Source organism: Chrysemys picta, chromosome 4 (assembly GCF_011386835.1).
Source record: "Chrysemys picta bellii isolate R12L10 chromosome 4, ASM1138683v2, whole genome shotgun sequence".
NCBI lineage: Eukaryota > Metazoa > Chordata > Testudines > Emydidae > Chrysemys > Chrysemys picta.
Window position 1 is genome coordinate 114,565,956 of NC_088794.1, and position 19,747 is coordinate 114,585,702.

Genomic DNA, 19,747 nt, shown 5'->3' on the forward strand with positions numbered 1-19,747 from the left:
TTCTGGACCTCAGAGTATATATTCTTGATGCACAATGTAACACCTCCTCCCTTTTTTCTCTGCCTGTCTTGCCTGAATAAAGTATACACCTCTATACCAATATTCTAGTCATGAGATTTATCCCATGAAGTCTCTGTGATGTCAATTAAGTCATAATTTAGCTTATGTACTAATACTTCCAGTTCTTCCTCTTTATTCCCCATACTTCTTACATACGTAATGCAGATCTAAGATGCTGAGCTAATTCTCCCCACCACACAGTTTTAGTCCACTTGTTGCGCCTAATGACCCTATTGTAATTTTCCATTTCCCCTCACCAACCCTCTGTTAAGGTCACCTTTTTTATATCTGTCTGTTGGGTTTTATCACCTGTCCCCTTTGAATGTAGTTTAAAGTTTACACCTAGTATATTATGTGTCTGTGTGTCTATCTCTTTGTCTTTCTCTAGGAGTGTGCAGGAGGATACTGTTCAACCCCGAGCTTCACATAGCAGCTCTGGACGGGATTGGTTGGCTGTTCTTCCATTTACAGCCGGCAGAGGGCACTCTACTCTTAGAAGTACATCCCTGGCACATTCCAGGGAAAACTCCTACACAAATACACACACGCACACGCAACAAAAAGGCCCAACTCAAAACAAACTCTACTGAGAAAAGGTTTTTTTTAAATCACTTAAAGTCCAGTTAGGCAACGGTTTTGTGAGCCAAAGAGAGCGCGTGAGGCCCAGGGCTGCCACTGAGACACAGCAGAGGCTGGATGGCTAAGGTTGAACTTTGCAGGGCTGTTTCTTTGCAGAGGGACCACCCCTGTGCTCCCATGGATCACTGGGCGGTCTAGTCCCAATGTCACATTGTTTTGCTGCGCAGTGGAAAAGCCACAACACAAGCGTCTCTCTAGGGGGTGGAGACAGACACAGGCGGAGTCAGATCTCACGTACTTGAACCTTTAACTTCCTTTTCCGTAATTTGGAACATACTTGTTCCTCTTCCAGAACCCATTTTTTTAATTCCTTCCTTCAGGCTGTAGAAATAGGTTTTAAAAAAAAAATCCTGCTACTTATTGGAGGCTCCAAAACAAAACAAGGAAATGTGAGTGTGCAGCCCTCCCCGTCCACCTCCGACACAACTGCTGGGGGGGGAGGGGGGGACCAGATTTCCCTTCCCTCAGTGTTGTGGCTGCTGCAGTCACAGGTTTTGAACACAGTTGGTTTTGCCTGAAACAAGATAAAAAATAATGTCTCATCTACAAAAGGAAAGCACCTCTTTTTGCTTTGTAGCATTTTGGTGCTGTTCAGAGGGGAAGGAACCAAAAGCAGCTCCAGGAGGCACTTACAGAACTTGGGGCACCCACTTCAGTGCTGGGAAATAAAACAGCTTGTTTGCCCTTACACATCTTCTGGCCTCTTCTCTTGAATAAATGCTCCTCCTCTCTTGTCTCGCCCATCCATTTTCAACCCCCTTCAACTCCCCCCACATCCCCTATATTTCCGGAGGAACTGAGGCCAATATAACTTTCTCTTGTTTACCTCTATCAGTATAACCACAGACATCAATTCTGGGATTAATCTTAGTTAACTGCTGATGTAGAATCTGTAGGTGGAGTGCCTCCTTGTTTATGGGGGGCCTACAAATATGATGGATGGATATATAGATTAAAATTGGTGATGCAATGGGTTCAGAAAAAAAGAGAAAACAACACTATCAGCTTAGAATCCTGAAAATCTTCTTAGCAGATTCAGACCACTATGGAGCTGGGCTTCCTAATAGTAATGGCCTCTCTTACTTCCCCATTGTCTCTGTTCTATCATCTGGGCTATAATGGGCATTGCTGCAACTCTTCCCTGAGCATAATTTGGAAAAGGGCAGTGCAAGGGGAAAGGCATTGTGTTTGCGTTGCAATGGAAATAAAAGTTAACAATGAAGTTGTTGGGGTGTGTGTGGGGGGGGAAATCCTAGCTGCTCGTTCCCCAGAACTGCCTTTGTCATGTTTGTGGGGGGAAATACTACATGAACTTGTAGCCAGTCAGGCTCTTAAAAGGAGCTCCCAAGGGAGCAGTGTCAGAAGGAGACCTTAGCCCTTCTCCCTATAGATCCCTCCAAATCAGAAAAACATGTCTGGGATGGGGAGAGCTCCAATTTTGGTGGCCATTGTCATGGGTCTTGATGACATGTGCTAATGTAGCATCATATATGTGTTTGTGAGTATGTACGTGTGTATGCATATCTGTGTGTGTGTATGTCTTTGTGTCTCAAGGAAGCTGTGACGTGACCAAGACGGGAGTTAAGTGCATGTGTGTATTACTGGAGGCAGTTGCATTAATGTGTTACTAGGGGGTGATATCCGTGTGTACCGGGGAGGAAGCAGTGTGTGTTCCTAAAGACAGCAATGGATTGGAGGGGACAGGGTATGGAGCTGTGCAGGAGAAACATCCCTTGTGTGCCACACCCTTCCCATTCTCTTTCCCAGGGCCGGCTCCAGGCACCAGCTTGGCAAGCAGGTGCTTGGGGCGGCCACTCCGGAGAGGGGCGGCAGGTCCAGCTATTCAGCAGCAATTCGGAGGACGGTCCCTCACTCCCGCTCCGAGCAAAGGACCTCCTGCCGAAATGCCGCTACAGATCGCAATCGCGGCTTTTTTTTTTTTTTTTGGCTGCTTGGGGCGGCCAAAACCCTGGAGCTGTGGCCCTGCTCCCCCCCCCCCCAAAACAAAACAAAACAAAACAAAACCCACCCATCCACCCACCAACACACACATTGTGGAGAGCCAGGATGGGAAGTGGAATTGACAGGGTCATTCTATTTCCTCTGGTGTCTGGCTAGAGGAAGGAGAGCCAGGGCAAGATCTCCCGTTTTCCCTGGCAGGGCGACAGACAGAGGTGGTGAGTTTGCCTTCTTTCTCTCTTTGCCTCCTTAGAGGGATAGAGGAGCAGAACAAGGGAGAGATCTTCTTGTGAAAAGGAGGCAGTGGATAGGGGAATCCCAGCTAGGAGACACCTCTTCTTCACCTTGTGGTGATACTGCTCCACCTACTCAGACAAAACCCCCAAAACACCCCATCCAGGCACCAGCTCCTCATGCTGCGCCAGCTTCACAGGCCCCTGCCAGAAGAGTCCTCATTTCACCAAACAGAGAGAAGGGGGAACTTTGAAGGAGCAGCACCCGCACAAGTCAGAGACAGGGAGTTGGGTCTGTCTCTCTGCTTTCAGCAGATGGAGAGCTTTGCTCCCCACACGCACATCTGCTTTAATCCACCCCCCATCCACCAGCTAAATCACCAAAATAAAATTGTTTTGTCTCTTCTGACTCAAGAGTTTCTGGAGAAAGGGCGAATCCAGACCTGGGTTTCTTGTTGCTATTGCTCAGAAACAAATTAAGCCTGCTTAGGGAATTTTCATTCTATTGCAGAAAACAGAGACAAGTTATAAAAGTTACATAGAAAACCAGGTGTGTCAGCAGTCACTGGTGCTACTTGTGTGGAGGGTGTGAGAGGGCAGGGCCAGAGCACTGGGGGGATCCTTATAGCAGCCCTTAAGATGGCATAAGTTAAAGCTGTAAGCCTCCTTTGCCCTCAGCCTTGGCTCCTATGCTGAACGGAGTTTGGCTGGATCCAAAGAGCTGAGCCAATATCTATAGGTAGATTGTTTTTATTATATAAATATCAGCTACCCATAGCTGCCCCTCCACTTAGCCACGTAGGTTGGTTATTTCCTTGTAGAAGTGAGTCTTGGGAAAGAACTTGAAGGAGGAGAGGGTAGTGGGTTTATGGATCAGTTCAGGGAAAGCATGGAGACAGCATTGGAGAAGGTATAGAAGAAGAAAATGGGTGGTCAAAGATGGCTTAACTGGCAGAACAGATGGGGTGGAGGGCAATGTCATAAGAGACAACAGCATATAAGTAGTGAGGGGCAGAGCTCTAAATGACCTTGAAGCGAGGATAAGAAGCTTGAACTTAATGTGATGGGAAAGACAGACAGTGGAGGGATTTAAAGATGAGGGTAACAAGGTCAGAATAATGGGCAAGGGTGGTGATCTTACTAGTTGCACTTTGAATGTACTGGAGGGATGAGAGGCAGGTGTTGAAAAGGTGAAGGTTGAAGTAGTCAGGATAGTAGATGATGACAGCAATAAGAAGGAGGTCATCACCATGAGCAGGTTGGCATGTAGTCATATTCCACCATAATGTGCAGTTTCCAGCTTCCTGAAGCCCAAAGAAAGAGTATTCTGTAGAGGAAGGATCCTCCCTCAACTCTGTACAATAGGGAAGAAGGATGTCTTGTGGTTAAGATAAAGCAATAGAAGTCAGGAACTCCTAATTTCTTTCACACTGACTTGCTGTGTGACTTTGGGCAAGCCTCACTCTCTGATCTTCAGTTTCCCCCTTAGTAAAATGGAGTGAATGACACTGATGTAAGTTGTGAGAGGGAACTTATGAATGAGCAGTGCTTTGAGATCCTCAAAGGAAAGGGGCTAGGAAAGGGCAAAGGACGGATATGACATTTTGAAAAGGCTTTTGTCTGTGCAAAAGAAGGGACCTGATGAGGAATCTCACTCTAATTCTATTGCCAGCATATTCCAGCAGTCCTCAGATCTTTCTTAATACCAGTCATGGGGCCAGGAGAAAACAAGACAAGTCCATGGTTCAGTTTACTCTGACAGGACTGGGCTCTGCTTGAAAATCCTAGGAAACCTCCTGAGTCAGCAGCTCACTCGGAATAGCCTGGATTCCCAGACACAGTAACTTGATTCCACTCCTGGCTCAGGGCAGCCGCTAGCTGAAAGGCAAAATAAAACCCCCTCTTGGCCCATTAATGAGGCCTATTCTGAGTTCAGGAGAAACTAGTCTGACTGATGAACTCCCTTGGCTCAGGGGCTCTGGGCTGGGGCTGCTGGGAGAGTTATTCTTTCTTTATTCAGCAGATGGAATTATGTTAATGGAGAGCATATGGGAGGGGAGGGAGTGCTGTGGAGATGGCTGGAATACAGCCAGACTGCATCAAAACCCCAAGAAACCTACCCTCCATCCAGGCAACACAGAAGCAGGCCATGGAGAGACAGATGAGAAGTCCAGCTGTGATATGGGGGAGTTGGGAAACCACATCTCAGCCCTCCCCCGTCTGCTACCTCCCCCTACAAATACAACATAGGAGTCAGTTTTATCATAGACTCATAAAGTCAAAGAATTTAGATTGTAAGTTCTTCTGAGCAGCGAATGTGCTTTAGCTAGGGGCCCCAACCTGGGAGTCTTGCCGTGGAATTCAATGCAAGCAGTGGAAGGCCCCTGTCTGCAAAGTGCTTTGTAATTTATGGTGCTATATAAAGGATTAACTACGACTATCATAAAAGTTAGAGATGGAAAAGCCCCATTAACTTCTCCAGTCCATCTTCCAGGGCCAACACAGGATTCTTGCCTATCGTATATTTCCTAGTCAAGTGTGAAAAGGAGCTCCCATTTTGTTATTTCTTGCTGTAATTTAAACATGAGCCCCTGGCATGATTAATGTATTCCTTATTATACAATTGCTTTGATATGGACAGCAGGGGTGGACAAAATGCATCATATGAGACCCACAACTGCCTTCACCTTAAAAATGGAGGAGTGGTTTGTGAAGAATCTACAAACCCCAGCATGCAGTATTTCAACTTGAGCTGAGAGGTTTTGCATTAAAGATGAGAGCAACTGGAATCGATTCCAGTTATAAAAATTGGGCGTTGCTTCTCAGCTCCTGCCAAATTGCTCATGCAGCCCCAAACTAGGCAGAGTTTGAGCACCCCTTAATGCTCTGTCTGGCATCATTCACCAGTGATGAATTAACTAAAGGGTATGTCTTCACTGCAAAGTGAGCTCAGAGGATCAGCAGTTGGGTCTGAATGCCCATGTCAGCCTAGCTTGGGTTTGTGTAGCCCCACAGCAAAGCCACACTCAAGTTACTGTTTTCTCGCTGGTGCTACCCTCACCTAGCACGTTGCTAGGACTTCTGGGGGCACATCCCATTGTTCTTCATGATGCAGTAAGCACAAAGTGAATTGTGGAAGAATGTGCCCATCTTTCTGGACATATGGGGGGAATTGTGAGAAGGCACTGGAGAACTCAAGCTATTTATCCTGCATCCTCACTATAAAGCGGAACTCAAACTCTAATCCATCCCCACAGCAATGCCAGCTAGCCCAGGTTAAGAGTACTGCTAAAGTCAGGGGAGAGGTTTTCATGTGTGGACAGGATGGGGATTAGAGACAACACCACAGGAAGAGCTTGGGCTAACTCTGCAGGGAAGATGTACTTTATAAGAAAGAAAAAAAAGAACAAAATTTTCATTTGAACAGAAGGTTCAGGCTGGGAAGTCAACAACCTCTCCTCCCTATTCCTAAAGTTAAAAATCTCAGGTGCCAGGGGAAGAAGGTTCTTAGTGGAGGGCCTTCAGCAAGGAAGTTCCCGTCACAGAAGATCAAACTGAGCTCGCATCTCACCACTTTCAGAGAACAATACAAAATGCCTCTGAACCCAGATATCCCCTCTACAAAGTCATTTGCTCAAGGACCTGGAGACATCTCCCCAATGATCATCCTGTAAAATGCCCTGATTCTCCACTAAGACATAATGAAAAGCAGTGGCTGCAGGGAGCTGGTGGTGGCTCTGATCCTCGACCACCGGCCCTTGATGGAAATTAGTGCAAAAGGGGCCTATTAGTTTACACTAGTGGCATAAGCTCTGTAATAGAGCTTACACCAGTGGAGGTTCAGGTGTATAGAAGCTCTCAGTTCCACCTGCCCAACCCCCTCTCTCCTTATGCTGAGGCTGGGGGACAGCTAGCATAGAGGAGGCAGCAACGTCATCTGAGTCAGACTTACACCAGCAGAGATTCCCCTGACACAGGAGGAATTCTCCTGTGGGAATCACCAGCCAGTTTAAGTTCACTTTATGCTGCATAAGTAACACATAGTGAACTTAGCAGACAGAGACCAGAGAATCCAGCCCGAAGTGCCTTAGGGGGTACAGAGAATATGGTACAAATGGAATTGCAACAATGTCTCTTCTAATTTTTGTAATCTGTCACCCAGATACTACAATGATAGGTGCATTAGAAATCCACAGATAAATTAGATGTGATTAGATCAAACTAGTGATGGCCCAAATACCAGGTGATTCAGAGGTTCAGAGGCTAGAAAAGCATCTAAAATGTAGTGGTTGCATCTCCAAATCTCTTTTATCTGGGAATAGGATATTTTAGCAGACTGAAATTTCTGATTCTTTGCAGTTTCCTGCAGGTCAGAAATACCATGAAAAAACCCTCCCTCATAGTGTTTTGATAATTCCCCAGCTGGAACATAGAAGCCCAGAGACTATGACAGTGGGAGGAAAAAATGGCAGAGTTTAGTTAAATCTCAATAATGGTTCCATGGGAAGGGGCGGGATGGATCTGAAACCATTTATATTTGTCACCAATTCAGATCTACCTAGTGCAGAAGTGACTGAAATTTGATGGCTGATTATTGGTTTACTTGAAATGAGTTACTTGGATGGGTCTCCATCCAGTTCCCAGTGTACAAGTGTCTGTAGTATTCTAAGTAGCTGGGATTTGCATGAGTGAGAACAACAACGCACTAGCTGGGAGACAGCACATATGGGAAACTTGCCCTACTGCTACTTGCACTGTCCCTGTTTTGCAGGTATTAGATATATACACAGGCCTGCAGACGCCAGGGTTTTCAGTCTGGCATCATTCTCTAGAGCTAGATTAACTGAAAAAAGGAATGATTTGGTTTTCATCTGAGGAAAAGGTTCAGGAAAGGAAGTCAACTGGATCTCCTCTGCACTCCCAAAAAGGACGGTAATTTATTGGTGATGTCACATTTTTAACTAGCATTCCAATTTAATTCACAACACCTCAAACGTACAAAAGCTCAGTAAATCTCTAGAGCACACAGTAAAAAGTGTTCACAAAGGCTGGAAAATTGTAATTCTGGATTTGAACAATTCATGCTTACGATCAGACATGTCAAGCTTTAGAGAATCCACCATTTCAACCACCCCCAAATGGCACTAAATCTAGATTATGTACTGAAAGCGCTCAGGGAGTCTGGGAATTTATGCCAGAGAAATGCTGGAATATTTTACTGACCTACATCCATTTTTTTACTGACCGTTCATTTTTTATTTGTAAATACTGGCAGTTGAATTTGGGGCTGTTTTATTTTTGTGACCTGGGTTGTCCACTCCTGGTTAAAATGGAGACTGAACAATTCACAGTGCCTGGTGCCATTGGCAGAAGAGTGCTGAAAACTCTAAAGAATTTGGATGGCCTTGGAGGAGCACAGTCGGTGCTAAAAATTTTTGAAATTCAGTAGAAAACCTGCAATGGGCATGTGCGTGTTCCCAGAACATTTCAGAATTGCAATATGAGTGAGTTCTCTCCCCAGTGAATCTCTACTCCAATGCACCAGCATGGTCCTAGGGGATGCTGTGCTTGAAGTTAATGTGGGTTACTTGGTATGGAATACTCTTCCCTCTGAGTCAGTAGTAACCCCCAAGCATCCAGTGTGGTACAAGTGGGTGCTGCACAATTAGAGGTGTAAAACTGAAGCTCCAACTATAACTTAGTAAAACTCAGTGGTCATAGGTGTAGCTTGACTTGACTTCTATATTTTGGGGGGGCAGCTCCAGTCAGGCCAATGGAGCCGTGGGGGGGAGGGGCAAATTCTGTGTCTTGCCCAAGTGTGTCCCCCCCCGCCCCAAAAAAACTATGCCCATGTCAGTGGTCCTCTTCACGGGTGGAGGGGTTCCATGAAAGCATTTTCTTTAGATCTGGAACTCATGTGAAATGGTCAAAATTCCTTTTGGAATTTTATTGAAATCACATGAAATTATGTAAGGCACAACATTTTGATGCAACACTCTAAATCAGACCCAAATTCACTGAAAGAAAGAGAAATTTCAGTGAACTTTGACCCAGTTTCAAGCATGTAAGAGAACCTGAATCAAATGCAAATATCATGTAGTTTCAGGTTTTGTTACAAATATTTCATGGTGCTTTAGTCTCACCTTTCTCTGGGCTCTTTAAATGTTGCATGTAACTTTCCCAAAAGTCAGGGTGGACTCTTCTGTGGACTCTTCTCTGAGCAGGATACACCTTCTGTGCATCCCAGGTATGGCCCATGGCATCTGCTAAGGACACTTCTACGAGGGGTGGTGAGTTATATGGGCCCATGGTGCCCAGGCTCCAGCAATATTCAGGATACGGGGGCCAGCTCCACCAATGTTCGGGGCCGGGTCTCTCCCCCAGCCTCCCCCGTGCACTCCCCCAAGCACCCCTGCCTGTGCCCTGGGCAGCAGGTGACTGTCCCCTGCAGCTCCATACTAAGCTTTGCTCTGCTGGCTACCGGCATCAACTGCTGCCAAAGGGTCCTAGCACTCCCCAACCAATAGTGGCAGGGCAGGCTGACCCTCCCTGCCCCTCTGCCTCGGACGGATGGACCCTTCCCATTTCCGGTGCAACCCTCCACCAGCACGGGACCCTCCCCACACCCGCAGTCACAGCTCTGTCCCATGCTGGGCAAGGGGCAGCCCATCCCCCACCCCCAGTGAGGCTACAGTGAGGGGCAGCAGCAGGGGAGGAGGTGCACACAGGGAGGCGAGGGGGCTTTCTGGACCTGAGAGGGGCCCTAGGAGCACATGCAGTGACAGTGCTGCGAGGTGACTGTGCTGCCGGGGAGGAGAGGAGGGTCCCTTCCCCGCAGCTCACTGCTGCTGGTGGGGAGAAGGCTGGGGGGAGTCCTCCTCTCTGGGGGTAGCCTGCCTGTACCCCAAACTCCTCAGCCCTGCCCCACCCCAGAACCCACACCCCCAGCCAGAGCCCTCCCCTCCCGCACCCCAAACCTCTGCCCCAGCCCTGAGCACCCTCTTGCACTGTGAACCTCTCATCCCCAGCCCCAGCCCGCAGCCCTCACCCCTGCATCCCAACCCTCTGCCTGAGCCCCTCCCACACTCCAAACCCCTCATCCCCAGTCCCACCCCAGAGCCCTCACATTTTTTACATTATTTTAAAAATATATACCAGCTTACAAGGCAGGTGTGTGTGTGGCGGGGGGGACTTGGACCCATTCTGGGCACCACCAAAAATTATACAAACCTGCCACCCCTACTGCACTGCAAAGGTATTATGTTCTAATGATCACAAAAAGTGTCCCTCCTGTTCAGAAAAAGGGAAAACATAATAGGAGCTAAAGGTACTTTCCTGCTGGAAGAGATATAAACTGGCTATCTTAGCTTTGTCTCTCCCAGATTTAAAAAACCATCCAGCAACTATGCCAGAAGAGCATGCAGAGAAACGCTTTTGTCTTAGTGCATTGCCCCTGGTCCTGCCCCACCTCGCTAATGATACTGCTCTTGATTGCCTGCTTGTCAGTCTGTCTCACAGATGCCTTCAAGCATTCTCCCACACCACTCTTTAGCATGAAAACCCTTCCCTTCACTAGTCTATGAACCCACTACCACAGGGGTTGGCAACCTTTCAGAAGTGGTGTGCCCAGTTGCCATTTATTCACTCTGATTTAAGGTTTCGTGTGCCAGTAATACATATTAATGTTTTTAGAAGGTCTCTTTCTATAAGTCTATAATATATAACTAAACTATTGTTGTATGTAAAGTAAATTAGATTTTTAAAATGTTTAAAAAGCTTCATTTAAAATTAAATTAAAATGCAGAGCCCCCCGAACCGGTGGCCAGGACCCGGGCAGTGTGAGTGCCACTGAAAATCAGCTCGTGTGCCGCCTTTGGCACACGTGCCATAGGTTGCCTACCCCTGCACTACCACAAACCTCCCCTCCTTCAAAGATTTGCTCAAGATCCACATCTGCCATGGGGGTCTCCAGGAATCAGGGATCAATTACCAACTGATAATGACTAGCCAGGGTGGCAGTAGGGATTTCCTATATTTATTTTATGTAATTATTTGTATCTTATAATTATACTGAAATGACTTAAAACTATCTAATTGTGCACAACTTTATACATATTCCAATAACTGTTACCTTCAATGCCACTTCCTCCAACTATTTGCTACTCTCACCAGTGGTATCTTGTCCTAAATTGGATTGTAAGTCCTTCAAGGCCGGGATCATGCCTTCCTGTCCATTTGTGCAGTGTCTAACACAAGAGGCCCACAATCCTGATTGGGGGCCTCCGGGCATTACTGTAATTAATAAATAAATATAGGTTGGACCCAGTCTGAAGAGTTCAGTAGGGTCAAGCAGTCACGGAAGTAGTAGCTCCCTGGAAAAGGATAGAATTGCTGCCTTTTCAAAAGCCAGGGATCTGGGTGGAAGACATGCAAAAGGTTTCAAAGCTGGAGATTATTGGTACTGGAATAATTCTGTCCTTCTGCAGGCAGCCTGGCCTAGTAAATAGGGCTGTTGTCAGAGAGTCAGGAGACCTGTTTTCTACTCCCAGCTCTGTTACTGACTCACTTTATGGCCCCAGTCAATTTACTTCTGCTCTGTACCTCAGTTTCCCCATTTGTGAAATGGTAGGGATAGGTCTTCAGTATTGCCAATGTAATCATTCAAAAGTCAGGCCCCTCAAAATCATGAGATTGGTTTTTAAATAATATATTTATGAGTTTTTAATGTGCCTTTGGTTTTTTGAGCCATTGGGGGGAGGTGTCACATTTTTAAGTTTTTCTCTGCAACCATGAAGACCAGAAACTTAGTTAGTTTTTTTAATGAAAACTGAGAGTCTCACATAACATCAAATAGTATGAGTTTTGCACTAAATCATGAGCAATCGCAACACTGGACCTCTGGAAAGTGCTGAATGAAAAAAGGTGTAAGTGACAAGTATTACTAGAGAGTTACACATTTTATTGCTTCTGAAGGCCGACCTCATTGTACACACCAAGGACTCCTGGTTGGTTGGTAGGCCAGCAGTCCAGGCAGCTTGCCTGGTTTCCAGCAAATATTTTGTCAAAAATGACACTTCCCGCAGAATGTTTCCATTTCGATAAGTCAGCATTTTCTGACAGAAAAAATATTGTTGGAAAATTTCCAAGTAGCTCTACTCCTACCCATAATATTGTGTCCCACCTTCCCATCCCCCTAACCCTGTGTCTCCCCCAACCCTCCCTCCATGCAAGGGGCTCTGTATACCCCATTTTCCCCATCCCACATATCAGAATCCCTCATTCTTCCCTTCCCATGCTAGGGGATTTTTGTGCCCTCTCCTCCTCCCACTCCAAGAACGCTGCGCATTCCTGATTTCCCCTTTCTCAACTCCCAGAAGCTCCTTAGTTGCATCAAAAATCAGCCAATCACCCCCCACCTTCTGTTGCCTCAACTCCCCGGTGGGATTGGGACATCAGAGGCAAATCAGCGAATCAGACTTTTCTGGTTGTCACCAAAAATCAATAGGATTCTTCCCACTGATACCTAGAATACTCCATGACATTTTGGAATTGATTGGATGTGATCTTCAAAGATTATTGTATTACAGACAGACAAACAGAAATGCCATCTAGCTGAATATTTGGCCAGGTGAAGTGAAGCCTATTACTTTATTTTTGAAACCTAATAGCATACTGAAACCAAAACTATACATGCTCCTTGGATATCAGCTGCTTCCTGTTTAAGGATTACCACCCTCAATATCACACAGTCATGATGATGATGAGTCTTTTGTCCTTTACTAGTACCTTCCAGGAATCCAAATGCACTTCACAAATATTAATGAATTAAGAGTTCTCTGGAAATTCAGGATTATTATCCCTCTCTTATACTTGCGGAAACTGAGGAGTGGGGAGAAGTGATTCACCCAAGGTTACACATCATATCAGTGGTAGAGCATGGAAAATAACCCAGGAGCCCTCGGTCTCAGTCCTATGACGTAACCCACAGATCATATTGCCTTATGTCCAAAGGATATAGTACTGCAGAAAGTTTCAACTACATCCTAATGTGTCACTAAATCAAAGAAATCCACTCTGAGTGCAGGAAGGCCATTAATTGCAGTGGTGGTGTAAAAGACAATGGACTCAGCCTGTTCTGAGACTATGCAGCCTTTTGCATCTTGCTTAAAGATACAGCGGAAGGACTGAGGCTACTAACTTGCTTTACTACAATTCTGTGAATAACTGAAATTGAACCCACACTGTAACAAGAGTTGTGCCACATAGGAGTGCTGGGTATAAGAGAAGTATCTTTTATTTGGTTGTCACATGTTGCAGAGTGGAAGATTCCACCTCTCCAGTTTCTCTTCAGTACCACTTCTCCAGTTTTCTTACAGGCTGAGGAATTCAGGTGGCTTCAGTTGCTCCATTTTCACCAAAAACGCAGAGTTCTTCTGACACCATGTAAAAAGAGGTGTGGCACATACAGGAGTGCTGGTAAGAGACTAGCTTTCATTCCTGGCCCATCAAATGACACAGGTAGGAGATACACGAATTATTCTGAAGTTGCACTTTTAGAAGGTGGTTCAGGAAGGAGTCAAGATCAAAATATAACTGCACAAAGGAGATCGGTGCAAATAAGACTAGCCTATTCGATACAAAGTGCAGGAGCACTATGCTACATTAACAAAACAGTAGTACAGCATGAACAGTGGCGGATTCAGAACCAAACAGGATAAAAAAAAATTTACTGCTTCTGCAGGACCTACAAAAGGTCAAGGTGTGACCACCTCCTGCTGGCTGTGCAGCAGCAGTTCACTAACAGTTCCAGTCATTTTGTTTCAAGCTCAACTAGAAACAAAGTATTTGTTTACCAAAGAAAAAGGAACAAAAATGTGTTGAGCAAAAGATTTAATTTCCCCATGTCCAAAGGGAAATCAACAAACAATGGAAAGTAACATAAAAACATATGCATGAAAGACTGTTGTTATTTAAAACTAGTTGACATAGTCACTTTCAATGGAATCTGGCTGGCTCTATCCAGTATTTAATTCAAAAATTCATCAGGAATGAAAGTCTTTTGCAGGCCAGTTTAACTTGGCTGGGGCTGGCGTTTGCTTTTTCCCACATTCCACCAGCTGAAGTTAGAGGTTGGTGGCAGGGAGCCTGATTCCTCTCTCTCTTCCAGTTAGGATGACCAGATCGCTGACGGGAAATATCGGGATGCCGGGGGGGAGGGGGGGAAGAAGGGAGGATATCGGGACGTGCGGTGGGGGCGGAGCAAAAAAAAAAAAAAAAAAGCTGTTTTGCAGGTGCCGGCCGCGCTGTGGCTGCTGCCCCTCCCCCGCCCCAGGGTACATGCGGCACGTCCCGCCACCCCACGGGGAAGGAGCCGCTGGAGTGAGAGGTGCGGGGCTCCGGACCCCGGCAGCGGTGGGGGAGAGTGGCTCAGGGCCGCGTGAGTGGGCACATAAAGTTTATCGGCTGGGGGGGGACCCCGGACGGCTCCTCGCCCTGCCCTGTAGGGGGGTAGTGTCCCCGCCCCGTGTCAGCATGTCCCGCCGGCCGCCGCAGGCCAGGTAAGGAACTGAGTCCTCCCTCCCCCCGGCTCCTCAGCTGAGCGGCATTCCTCCTCCCTCCCAGGCTTGCCGCTGGAATGCCGGCGCAAGCCTGGAGGGAGGGGGTGGTGGCCGGCTTCCAGTTCCTGCGGCTTGTGAGTACGGGCACCGGGCGAGCAAGGGGGGCTGACAAGGGGGCTGCTCCCCCGGGAGGGTGACGGGGGGGCTCAGCTGAGGAGCCAGGATGAGGGGGGAGGGGGCAACTCGGCTCCTTACCTGGCCTGTGGCGGCCGGCGCGACATGCTGGCGCGGGGCGGGGAGCCGGCCGGGGTCCCGTCCAAGCTGATAAACTTTACATGGCCACTCGTGCGGCCCCGAGCCGCTCTCCCCCGCGACTGCTGGGGTCCGGGCCCCCCCCCTCTACCTGCTGGGGGAGCAGCCCCCTGGCCAGGCCCCCTTGCCCACCCAGTGCCCCTACTTACCAGCTCCAGGAACTGGAAGCCGGCCACCACCCCCTCCCTCCAGGCTTGCCCCGCCATTACAGCAGCAAGCCTGGAAGGGAGGAGGAGTGCCACATGCATGGGGAAGTGGCGGGGCCAGGGCGGGGATTTGGGGAGGGAGCCAATAGGAGGTGGAGGGGGCGGAGTCTGGGGGGGGGGGCAAGAGCCCTTCCGGGAGGGCAAAATTGCTTGTTTGTCTAGGGTTACCATACGTCCGGATTTTCCCGGACATGTCCGGCTTTTTGGGCTCCAAATCCCCGTCCGGGGGGAAAGCCCAAAAAGCCGGACATGTCCGGGAAAATCGGGACATGCCGGGCCGGCCGTGCGGGTGCTCGGGGGCCGGGCCGGGGGCTGGGGGCTCGGGGGTCGGGCCGGGGGCCGGGGGGCCGGGCCGGGCCGGGGGCTCCGGGGCCGGGCCGGCGGTGCGGTGCCTGGCCGGGGGCTCCAGGGCCGGGCTGGGGGCTCGGGGGCTCCGCTGGGGTCGGGCCGGGGGCTCGGGGGCTCGGCCGGCACCGGTGGCTTGAGGGCCGGGCCGGCGGTGCTAGGCCGGGCCAGGGGCTTGGGGGACGGGCCGGCGGTGCCGGGGGCCGGGCTGGGGACCGGCGGTGCCGGGGGCCGGGGGTGCTCGGCCGGGGGCCCGGGGGCCGGGCCGGGGACCGCAGTGCTGGGCGGGCTGGGGGTGGTCGGCCGGGGGCCGGGCCCGGGGCCGGCACCCCAGGGCCGGGGCCAGCCTGGGCCGCGCTCCTCCCCCCACACTTCCCCTTACCTGCTTCAGGCTTCCCGCGACTCAAATGTTCGCGGGAAGCAGGGGAGGGGGCGGAGACCGGGGAGGGGGCGGAGTTGGGGCGGGGGCGGGGCCCCGTGGAGTGTCCTCCTTTGGGAGGCACAAAATATGGTAACCCTATGTTTGTCCAGTGTCCCGACCGCACATTGGTCGGGACGCGGGACAAACAAGCAAATATCGGGACAGTCCCGATAAAATTGGGACGTCTGGTCACCCTACTTCCAGTGAGGGACACATCCAGCCAGCAGCTAAGCTCTTTTTAAGTTGTCTGCTAAAATGGCTGCTTGGGGAAGCCGGAATCAGAAGGATATGGAACATTAAAATCTCTCCTGCCTTCTGAGAAGGCAAGTAAGAATGTTGCTGAAGGAAGATGCCATGAAAGATCCAGAAAAGGAAAAGAAGCAGAGGGCTGGGGATTCCAAGTCCATGATGGGCAATGTTCAGTCCTGTATCAATAACAGCTTTAATGTCTGACACCTCATGGCCCTGGAACAGGAGTTTTATCTCACTGGGAAGGAGGGATTCCCACTTTTCCAGTAGAATGCAACACCACATTTGCTTCTTACTCTGGAAGCAGCAGACATTGGTTTTTAGCATCATGATATGTATAGAAAGACTTTTTTTTAAAGAACTTAAGAAAATGCATTAGATACCATTTTACTCTCTCTCTCAAAAGGCTGTACAGTTGAACTCATGATACTATTGGCTGTCAGGATTTACAATTAGAGGGGTACAACAATTAGTCCTAATAAAATGTTCCATACCAAAAATAGCATATATACAATAAGCTGAAAGCATCTAAAGATTTTACAAGGAAAGACACTTGTGAGTAATGTGGTTGTCCCAAACTCATGCTAATAAATAAACCCTTCCTAGCCCAGCAGTCAGTATATCGTATATATTATTTCCTCTCTTTCTATCTTTTGATATATTCAGTCTTAAGTCTGCCAGAGCCATGGTATTGTGTCTGGTTGGCTCCTCCAGGCTGCAGGAGGGGGTGGGAAACTGATAATTCAGCTCCAGATGTGTTATTTCTATCCTTTTAACTGTTCCTCTGAAAAACAAAAAGCCTTGTGTTGCTATGGAGACAGTATCTCTTGCACTAATGTACCCAGTGGGCGGCAGCAGCTTCCTAGCTGTGGAAATGGCCTAAGGCCAAATGCCTGAGTGTGATAGATGCTTCTAAACAGATTCTAAAGGCAGAGGATTGAATTTAACTGGCAGGCATTGCTTTACCAAGATGTCCAGGGAAGAAGAACATCATGGACACAGGGCACTAGTGACTTTATTCATGAAGGGATACTTAAAGCGAGACATAGTGAACTGGGAAACAGTAAGTGTATGTCTACACAGCTGCTAGGAGTGAGTCTCATAGCCCGGGTTGACAGACTTGTGCTAGTAGAGTTCATGCTAATGTGCTAAAAATAGCAATGTGGATGAAGGAGGGTGGGCTTCAGAGCCTGAGCATGAATATCAAAGCAACATCTACACAGGTATTTTTAGCGCACTAGTCCAGGCCCTCTTAGTGAGAGTCCGTCAACCCAACTGCAAGACTCGCTTCTTGTAGTGTATAGACATCCCCTGTGAAGCCCAGAGTTAGTGTACAAAAACCTCCATGAAGGGTTCTGGAGTCTGCATCCAAGAATGGAATCTAAAATGACAGCTTTAATTCATCTAAGATGGCAGTCTCTTTAACGGGTTATAATATTTGTATTCACTTCATTATTTCCCATAATAAAAAGAGACAAGGTGTGTGAGGTAATATCTTTTATTGGACCAACTTCTGTTGATGAGAGAGACAAGCTTTCAAACAGAAGTTGGTCCAATAAAAGATATTACCTCACCCACCTTGTCTCTCTAATATCCTGGGACCGACATGGTTACAATAACACTGCATATAATAAAAAGAGGCAGAAGTAGGAATAATGAAACGAAGGAAGGGAAAATTTAGACTAAATATCAGGAAAAGCTCAGTATGATCTATTTGGCTAAGGTATAGCTTCCATCACTTGAGTAAATGAAAGCAGGATTGGAAAATATACTAGAAAATGTACTTTGAAGGGAACGATCCTGCACAGTTCCCCATGAGATAGCCTATCATGGCTTTTCCATAGCTATAGTCTAGGATTCTGTGGAAATGTGTTTTACCATTACTTCTGAAAATGAAGATGAATAGGGCCTGTCCCACCTAAACTAAGAACATGGCCTGTGTTATGCAGGTCAGAGTAAATCAGGGGTAGGCAACCTATGGCACGGGTGCCGAAGGCGGCACGCGAGCTGATTTTCAGTGGCACTCGCACTGCCCGGGTCCTGGCCACCAGTTTGGGGGGGCTCTGCATTTTAATTTAATTTTAAATGAAGCTTCTTAAACATTTTAAAAGCCTTATTTACTTTACATACAACAATAGTTTAGTTATATATAATAGACTTATAGAAAGAGACCATCTAAAAATGTTAAAATGTATTACTGGCACGCGAAACCTTAAATTAGAATGAATAAATGAAGACTCGGCATACCACTTCTGAAAGGTTGCCAACCCCTGGAGTAAATGATCGTAATGGTCCCTTCTGGCCTTAAAATCTATGAATATATGAACACAGCATTTACCAAACAGGATCAGAATACTGATCCACCAAGTGCTGCCCCTGAGAGTTTGCACTCAGTGATGCCTCAGAGAAGGGTGAGAAAAATTAATAACCCATCTTGCCAATTATGCACTGCTGTATGGGATGGGGGGGGGCGGATTCCTTCCTGACTCTTGTGGTGGGAAAAGACCCAAGTTTTTATATGGTGCTTATCACAATAGTTTCTGAATGCCCACATTTGATTGCCACAATCTTCCCAGGCAGAACTGCAAATAATATTACTGATCAGAAAATTATTCAGACCCTTTTTAAACCCAAGTCCTGTATGTGGCCCAGATTGATCCCTGGTGTACAGGGGGCACATTAATTGAAGTCAATGGAGTAATTTGGAATTATACAAGACTATTTTTGGCCCCTTGCCTCTGCAGTAGCCCAGAGATTTACAAAATGAACAGAGCAAACTGCCCTCAGCAAAGACTAGGCTCTGTTTTTTCTAGAAGAGCTATGTTTCTGGGTTACCATATGGCCCTCTTGGTTATGTGCAGTCCAAACTTCTCTCTCTTCTATTGGGATAGGTCTCCTCCTCTGAAGTGTTGCCCATTTCCTTCTATGTGTTTCCTCCCCAAAGCAATTTTGCTTCATTACTGCTCAAGAAACTGAGAAGGGCTGTTGACAGGAAGAAGCCCTATTAGCAGAGACACCCTCATGGAGGTGTTTAGGAAGAGACATTAGGCTGCTGTCTAAACCATGCGCCGATCCTACTAGCCAGAGCTTATTCCTCCTGACATCTGCTTTCTGAGGTATTGTCGTTCATATTATATTCTGTCAAAAGCCATTTTGCCACCCAGCTATGCAGCGTCCTGTGATGTGTCACTACAGGCACTTACCATAGCCCATCCACTGTCCTGCTGGGGCGACATCCATCCCAACAACAGAGACCCAAGGGGACAGCACAAGCCCTTATTGCAGAGTACCAGAGCTCTATTCCCCTGTGGAGAAAGGAAAGAGATATTCCTCAGTGACTGGCTGAAGTGGAACAATTTAGAAACTGTTTAAAACATTACAGAAGTGGAAATTATACAGTTATGCCTTCTGCTCTGCAGCCAGTTTGCCTTGGACTGTGATCACATCAGAGCTCACAAGCTAAGCAGGGTCAGGCCAGGATGATACTTGTATTGGAACTTCTAGGCCCAGGTTCTGCAGGAAGAGGTGAACCCAATGCACCTGTGTTAGGGAGCACTGTGCTGTTGGATGTGCCGTCTTTTTTAAAGGAACTGAAACCATGGTCCTCTCCCCATCCTTAACGATCCTACAGCACTTTTCAAGAGTTGGGGTGTTAATTCAGACGTGCAATCCAAATTCCAGATCAATCATTTCCTTTCTGCCTCCCTTAATTCCCCATATAGTTTCAGTTGGATACAGTGCTTCCCTTCACTACCTGAATTAAAC

General features: G+C 47.6%; 1 protein-coding gene across 1 annotated transcript in view; it reads right to left on the reverse strand.

The window, feature by feature from the left end:
• Positions 1-19,244, reverse strand: part of ANGEL1 (angel homolog 1) — a 137,304-nt gene extending 118,060 nt beyond the window's left edge. Inside the window, exon 1 of the mRNA XM_065595574.1 lies at positions 19,186-19,244. Within this exon, the coding sequence (XP_065451646.1) occupies positions 19,186-19,222 (37 nt within the window). The 5' untranslated portion in view covers positions 19,223-19,244. The remainder of the gene's footprint in view (positions 1-19,185) is intronic.
• Positions 19,245-19,747: the final 503 nt, after the last annotated feature.